This window comes from Episyrphus balteatus, chromosome 1, assembly GCF_945859705.1.
Source record: "Episyrphus balteatus chromosome 1, idEpiBalt1.1, whole genome shotgun sequence".
Lineage (NCBI taxonomy): Eukaryota > Metazoa > Arthropoda > Insecta > Diptera > Syrphidae > Episyrphus > Episyrphus balteatus.
The window spans coordinates 124,783,620-124,791,931 of record NC_079134.1 but is presented as its reverse complement, the minus strand read 5'-3'; the positions used below and the strand labels follow the sequence as shown (position 1 = coordinate 124,791,931).

The 8,312-nt window shown below is 27.8% G+C and overlaps 1 protein-coding gene across 1 annotated transcript; it reads right to left on the bottom strand.

The window, feature by feature from the left end:
* Positions 1-1,590: 1,590 nt before the first annotated feature.
* LOC129910632 (2-acylglycerol O-acyltransferase 2-like) lies at positions 1,591-8,102 on the bottom strand. The gene is made up of 6 exons (XM_055988079.1): positions 7,842-8,102; positions 3,550-3,647; positions 2,487-2,648; positions 2,084-2,425; positions 1,805-2,004; positions 1,591-1,748 (listed from the first exon to the last, which is right to left on the bottom strand). Exons 1-6 carry the CDS (start codon positions 7,971-7,973, stop codon positions 1,591-1,593), a joined length of 1,092 nt encoding a protein of 363 aa, XP_055844054.1. The 5' UTR covers positions 7,974-8,102.
* Between the last annotated feature and the right edge of the window lie 210 nt (positions 8,103-8,312).

Sequence of the window (8,312 nt, the reverse complement as noted above, 5' to 3'; positions counted from 1 at the left end):
TAATTAAAAATACTTTAAAGTCTATAGATTAAGAATTGCCGGTGTTGCCGTTTTGATTTTTTAAATTTAATTGAAGATTTTTGTGAACAAAAACAAATTTTTTTCAAAAATTTTTCTTAAATTTCATAAATTAATTGATGCCAAAAGATTGTCTAGGAAATTCAAGGAAAAAAAATATATGGGAGTGAGGCACAATCTTCCATAGTTCAAGCGATAGATGCAATTTTCTTATTAATTGACTTCAAACACAAAAAAAATATTTGAACACAACGGCAACACCTACAATATTCAAATATACATTTTTTTAAAAGCTAGAAGCTTAGTCATATATGTAAAATAAAAATTAAGTTAATTGAATGAACGGCTTTTGAAAGAATGGTAATTGAACTCAGATTTTTGAAAAAAAAAAATTATTGAAAAAATTTTAACATGTCGTTTTTTAAACTTGGTCGTAATGTAAAATGCATTTATTTTCAAATTTTTTTGGCCGCATTTATTATGATTTCAAATTATAAAAGGAAATGTCAATATGTATTACGGTTTATGAAAAAAATTAAAAAGTATTTCATTTTCGAAGAACTTTTTTTAATAAAAGTTTTGAAAAAAAATGTAACTTATTTTTTTTTTTAAAGTTCAACATCTAAACATAAAATTATTTTTTATTCATTTAATAACCCTTACTGTTGAAAGTTAAATAGCAAAAATTTAAAGTTCCTATTTACCACAGTCTTTGAGAAAATTAATTATGTCAATGCAAAAATTCAGTTTTAATAAAAAAAAACCATTGAAATTGAAGTAATTTTTCATTTTTTTTTTCAAAAGTGTGATATATTTTACCTTTTTTGCTTCGAAATTCAACTGATAATATTTATGGCCAAAAATTTTTTTTAAATAAATTCATATTTTATTAGAAAAAGTTTGGAAAAAAGTCATTTTAAATTTTTCTAATAACATTTTTTTTTTTAATTCTGAGTTTTAGGACCATTTTTTTCAAAAAGTCTTTATTAAATTTAGTGGATTTAAATTTAAGAGATAAGAATTAGCTTCTGGCTTTTTAAAAATGTATTTTAAAATATTGTAGGTGTTGCCGTTGTTTTCAAAATATTTTTTTGTGCTTGAGGTCAGAATGTTAGAAAATTGCATTTATCGCTTAAACGATGGAAGATTGTCCCTTACTGCCTTTTATATATTTTCCTTAAATTACCTAGAGAATCTTTTGCTATCATTTGTTTTATGAAATTTAAGCAAAAAAATGGTTTTGTTAAAAAAAAATAATTTTAATTTTAAAAAACAATACGGCAACACCGGTAATTTTTAATCTATGGACTTTAAAGTATTTTTAATTAAATACGTTTGAAAAAAAAATCGTCAAAATCAGAGCTGTTCGGCCGGGTTCCCTAATAATTTGCTTTAGTTACTCTACTAATAGATACTAAAATATCATCAGTCATCACTTTTTCATTTCAACTAATTAATAAATAAGAAACTTTATACTGTTGGAACCCAGTTTTAATTTAATTAAATCAATTTTGTAAATTTCATTTACAACATCAATACTGCAACACTCAAATTCAACATCTCATCTAAAAATTATTTAAAAACTAAAACAGCATCGTCTGGATTGTGTATGTACTTCGCTTTGTGTGCCTCGAAAAGATCAATCAAACTTTCTGTAAATATTTTGTGAAATTTCTCAACATCTTCCTCTTTTGGATTATCACTTTGAGGTACATCAATAGGAGCACCAACTAAAAATAGTAAATTTTAACGACATTGAAAGTGTATTTTACGGAAGGTAACTTACCAACTTGAACTATGCGCCTGCGTTGTGGCAAAAGTCCAAAACTGTATTGAAAATACCCCCTCCCTAGTGTCACTAAGGGTGGAATACCTGTTTTTTCTTTAACAAACGATTGAAACTTTCTCAATTTCGATTCTGGTGGGTTAGGAAGTTGATCGAATAAATCATTTTCTCCAAATGAAAAAACTGGTACAATGGCAGCACTGTAATATGAAAATAGTATTTTTATGTATAAATAATTGTTTTAGGTATTGGTTTAATGTTTAATGAATTTTTACCTACCCTGACTCCATAGCAACCCTAATAAAACCCTTGCGGTTTTTTAGAGTCAATGTATAACTGCCCGGTCTAGCATCCAAGGCTTCTTCTGCGCCACCAATCAAAATACCGACAGCACTGGCAGAATAGCCATCTCTATTCACTGGGTCGTCAGGATCATTTGAAGTTGTAAGATTTTTTAAAAGACAACTTTTTGAAGCAGAAACCATTCCCCATGATTGAATAATTTCACGCCAAATAGGTGAATTAAAATGCACAGCTAGAGTTGCCAAATGAACTCGAACTTTCGGAAATAAGTCGTTCCATTTTGATATGTCTGAGCACATGTTTGTGAAAGGACCAAAACTGTAATTAAAACTCAAACATTATTTTTTCAAACAAATTGATATTTGAATATAATGATTACCCTATGACTCCGTGTGGAAAACATGCTAAAAGGTAGTTTTTGTTCGGTGGTAATTCAGCTGTTTTTACCAATTCAACGGGAAAATACTCTCGAAATAGCTTCCAGAAGAAATTATCTCTCATCCATCTTACACTGAAATAATTAGAAATACAAATTATATGTCTCAATTTTAAAGTTCAAGTGACCTCAACTCCAAATTTATAAAGCGTTTCGCCCAGGTACGACAGTGGGCTCATCAGTTAGATCTGTCGTACCCTTACTAAGACGCCTTATTTTGGTCGATGTTTACCGAGTCTATATAAAACTCACAGCATGAATATACTGTGAATTCTAATATTCAAAGGGAATTTGTTTAAATTCAGACCTTAGAAAAATGTATGCCCGTGGTCAGGCTGATATAATAACGAAGAAAAAAATAACAAAAATAATAAAAATTATTTAAATTATTTCTATTTTAAGTGGAGCGATTGAATATAATTCAATTTTAAAGTTCAAGTGACCTCAACTCCAAATTTATAAAGCGTTTCGCCCAGGTACGACAGTGGGCTCATCAGTTAGATCTGTCGTACCTGGGCGAAACGCTTTATAAATTTGGAGTTGAGGTCACTTGAACTTTAAAATTGAATTATATTCAATCGCTCCACTTAAAATAGAAATAATTTAAATAATTTTTATTATTTTTGTTATTTTTTTCTTCGTTATTATATCAGCCTGACCACGGGCATACATTTTTCTAAGGTCTGAATTTAAACAAATTCCCTTTGAATATTAGAATTCACAGTATATTCATGCTGTGAGTTTTATATAGAGTCGGTAAACATCGACCAAAATAAGGCGTCTTAGTAAGGGTACGACAGATCTAACTGATGAGCCCACTGTCGTACCTGGGCGAAACGCTTTATAAATTTGGAGTTGAGGTCACTTGAACTTTAAAATTGAATTATATTCAATCGCTCCACTTAAAATAGAAATAATTTAAATAATTTTTATTATTTTTGTTATTTTTTTCTTCGTTATTAAAAATTATATGGTTCGGTATTTTCTTATTTTATCTTCTTTTTACCCTGGACCTCGAAGACAGTTCTGGGCTCGTTCTCTATCCAAAAAAATCCAAACGAAATATGCTATTACTAGCACTTTTACGAAATTACTTCCCAAAAACTGAAAAGAAAACAATTATTATTAAAAACTTAAATTGTTCATAATAATTTATTTGTATTAGTTTAGTAATTAATTTTGCAAAAAATAATTTTGACGGTGTGGAAGTTTCGATTTTTTTAAGTCAAAAATTAAATTGCAAATTTAAATTTGCTGTTTTTTTACCAATATGACACACACTAAACAAAAAAAGGAACTACATACTACATACAATTTATGTCGACCACGTTTTTTTACTCCCATTTAAAAATTTTGAGCCCTTAAAATTTAAATTTATTACTGGGCCTCCGCGTTTGCAGATTTCCCAAACAAAATACACGTAAGTTTGAGTGTATGTTTTTTTTTTAATTTGTACAACTCAGATGAATTTTATGCTATTTCAATAAGTCAAAAAGCAAGGGTGTGGAACCCGAGAATGAAATATTTTTTAAGCCTCCGTTTCAGTGTTGCCAGAGTATTTTCGAAGCAAGGAGCCGGAGCCAAAAATAGCCGCTTTCAAAAATGGTAAAATAAAACGCAAACAATTTTTGTGGGATGAGATTTAAAAATGTTTTTCTTTCAATTTTCAAAAAACTTTTGCTTATCAGACTTCAAGTTTAATTATTTTTTTCATTTTGTTAATATATTTTGGTTTTCATGCTCATTATGGACGTAAAATTAAATTTTAAATGAAAATAAAATCAAAAATGTATGCAAATTGGTTGTCTGTTAACATTTTTGGTGGATTTTTGCTGTAAAATGCTTTTATTTTAAAGGAGCCAGAAATCGCCAAGTTCGAAATTAAAAGAGCCAAAATCCGATAAATCGAAAATCAAAATTTTATGCAGCGAGTTAAAAGTTCAAGGAGCCTGTTTGGCGATAAATAGCCAGCTCTGGCAATACTGCTTCGTTTTTGAAATATGTATTGAAAAATAAAAATAAAAACATAATTTGTAATGTTTTATAAAGTTTAAATCTGTTCAATATCTCTTTTATTGTCTGATATATTTTTAGTTTAAGGTAAAAGGCTTGGCTTTAAAGCTTATTGTGTATCAAAAAAGCACACTGATAGTTTACAAAAATTAAATTCCTTGATACCCGAAGAACGCTCATGATGAGTTTGATAAAAACAAGTTTTTCTATTTTTCAGTGTTCTAAAAAACTAGAAGATTTTCTAAACATATTGTTTTCAATATTCCATTATAAGAAATCAATTGATGAAGTTTTGTATGTGTTTTTTGTTTTTACCTTTTTCCTTAAATCTTCATCTTTGAATTCAATAACCTATTTCAAACACAAGCAATTAATTGAAACAACTTGAATTAAAAATTAGAAATGACTTTTTTTAACTTTTTCGTAGTAAAATATGAATTTATAAAAAAAAAAAATTTGGCCATAAATATTATCAGATAAATTGCGAAGAGGAAAAGGTAATATCACTGTGAAAGTTATTTCAAAAAAAATTTTGAGACAAATGCGCTGTTGACTGTTCCCTCCTATTTTGGACCTAAGAAATCGATTGGCTTCATTAGTTTTTCGATTTATCGTTACGACTTCAAACAAATTTTTTTTTCGCAAGTTTTTTCAATAACTTTAAGCATTTTGCCCGGTTTAAAGTCGTTTTTCTTTTTTATATTTTTATATTGAAATTTGGATTTTTTTGCATTGTTATCATTTTATTATGTTTTAGTGGAGTAACTAAAGCAAATTACAGATCCAATTTTGATAATTTCTTAAACGTCGGTAGTAAAAAAAAAACAATAAAATCTATGTGTTAAAAATTGCCGGTGTTGCCGTTTTGTTTTTTAAACTAATAATAAATTCATTTTCAAAACTTTTTTTTAAATTTCATAAATAAAATGATGTATAAAGATTATTTAGATTATTTACAGAAAAAAATGATATGGGAGTGAAGAATAAGATTAAATCGTTTAGGCTTCAAATGTAAAAAAATGTATTACAACTTAGCGGCAACACATTCATTACTAAGATAAACATTTTTACACAGCCAGTAGTTTATGCTGATAGGAAATAACGTTTAAGCAGAATAAATAGCAATATAAACAAGAAAACTGAGTTTAAATCGAGCAAATTGCTTAAAATTATTGAAAAAACTTCCGAAAAAAATTTTGTTCGAAGTCGTACCAACAAATCGAAAAACTAATGATGCCAATCGATTTCTAAGGTCCGAAATAGGGAGAAACAGTCAACAGCGCACATGTCAAAGATTTCGACTTGCACAGTGTATTTATTACAGATTTAAAAAAAAAAATAAAATTTTAATAAACTGCAATACATATTGACATTTCCTTTTATAATTTCAAATCATAATAAATGTGGCCGAAAAAATTTGAAAAATAAATGCATTTTAAATTACGAAAAGGTTTTAAAAAGGACATGTTAAAATTTTTTCAATAATGTTTTTTTTTTCAAAAACCCTTTCCTCAATTTACTTAATTTCAATTTTACAAATATGAATAAGCTTCTTGCTTTTTATAAATGTATACTTAAATATTGTATGGTGTTTTATTGCCTTAACGATGGAAGATTGTCCTTCACTCCCATATAGTTGTTTTCCTTTCATTTTCTATAGACAATCTTTTTGTTCATAAAAATCTTCAATTAAATTTTTAAAAAATCAAAACGGCAACACCGGCAATTTTGAATCTATATACTTTTAAGTATTTTTAATTACCGACGCACGTTTGAAAAAAAAAAGATCATCAAAATCAGAGCTGTTCAACCGGGTTCCCTAATATTTCCTTCTTTTAGCTTAAGTTACTCCACTAATTCCTAATATTTTTTTGTTTTACATATATTTTAGTATTTTTGTTTTTTTTTTTTAAGTATTTTCATTTTTCACTGGGATACAGTCTATACAAATTGAAATGTTACTTTAATTTCTTGGGTTAGTGTATAAGCGCCATTTTTAAAGGCTTTTCACAAAACCTTTAAGGGGTTATAACACTTTGTAAGCACGAAATCGAGTGTCATTTTCATCAGCGTATAAAACAAAGGAGAAACATTATTTTCTTTTGGAATTTATTTAGTTTGTATATCAATAAGTAACAGAATAGGCTAATTTGAAAATTTTTAATGATGTGAAATTTTGTAAATGGTGGCGTAGTTCAGGATGATCGCAAAATCCTGTGCTCCCATCGGGCGTCCAACTAACTCCTACAGTTTTTAACCGATTGGGATGAAATTTTGTGTGGAGCTTAACAATACCTACTATTCTCCAGTGAAGTACGTAGGATTTTTTTGAAATACTAATTTAAAAAAAATGGCACTTAAACAAACTAAATAAACTCCAAAAGAAAATAATGTTTCTCCTTTGTATTATACGCTGATGAAAATGGTGAAACGATTTCGTGTCTACAAAGCGTTATTACTCCTTAAATGAATTGGATTTTTCCATAAAATACAGTTATAATTTTAAAACCAATAAAAATTTTCACTTTGTAATTTTGTCCAAAAATGATATTCGAAAAAATTTTTGGTTAGGCACAGATTAATAGGAAAATTTTTTTTAATTTTGCTCTTCGTAGAACAGCGTTATGAAATTTAATTTATATAAGTTGTATTCCCGCTTATTGCAGTTTAAACAAATATTATTTATCTATTTATTTTGTTGATAATATTTCTTTTGTGTTTCAAATCACTAAAATTGTTAATATTTTATAAACAGCTTATCATTACCAAATTGTGTATTACTTTGTGTTTCAAATCACGTTAAAATTGATAAAAATTCTTATAAACATCTAATAAAATTAACCAAATTGTGTAATATTTTGTGTTTCAAATCACGTTAAAATTGATATTGTTTTATATAAAAATATTTTTCATGTATTTTGTTTAAATTTATTTTTTTTTTTTTTTTAATTTTAAAATTTTTGCTTTTTATTATTTCTTTTATTTTTAAATCATTTTATGAAATGTCATCTCAGGCAGACGGCAGTATTGCCATGTCCTTATTCTTAAGTATATAAATTGTCAAACTTTATGATGAAAAAAATAAAGAATCAATCTAATCTATCTATTAGTTGTATTATTTAATAGTTATATTATTTAATTCAAAACTTAGCGAATTTGTTCATCTTTTAAAAACACAAATTTTGGAACCGGAGGACGATATGGGAAAATCCTTACATAAATAGTAAGAACTTTTTTGTATTTCGTCAAATTTAAGAAGAAAATGTAAGGTTTTCTTTAACTCACAAAGATGAGACCGCACACAAAATACGAATACAATCCCAGTATAAACAAACTGCACATGTAAATCCCGACAGTTAACGTTTGCAGTCGTCTTCTCAATGGTATGTTTAATGGAGCCCATTCTATATGAACCATGTCACTTGTTATAATTGTTTGACTAATTGCAACTTGAATAACTAGATTGTCCTGAGTTTGATGCGCAGTGATATAAATACCGCGCACGTTATGTCTTACTCTGATGGAGTAATAATTTCAAATCGTTGACAAGAGCACTGCAGCATTTTTTTTATTCTTAGTCCACTCATTGAAAATTGTTTGGTTTGCTGACCCCACTGCCCTGTATCGCTATCGACACGATAATGATACCAACAAGTACAAACATTCCCAATTAAAAAAAAAAAAACATGAACATTTTTTTTACAAAGTCCATTTATGCCGCACGACGGATTTTATTAACATCCACACATTATCAGC

Bases quoted from the DNA above. Each gene is read 5' to 3' on its own strand.
- LOC129910632 (XM_055988079.1), bottom strand. From the start codon at position 7,973: ATGGTTCATATAGAATGGGCTCCATTAAACATACCATTGAGAAGACGA. The intron at 2,649-3,549 runs GTAAAAAGAAGA...TTTAAAATTGAG, and splicing joins AACTGTCTTCGAGGTCCAGG to ACATATAATTTGTATTTCTA. The intron at 1,749-1,804 runs GTAAGTTACCTT...TACTATTTTTAG, and splicing joins CAGGCGCATAGTTCAAGTTG to TTGGTGCTCCTATTGATGTA.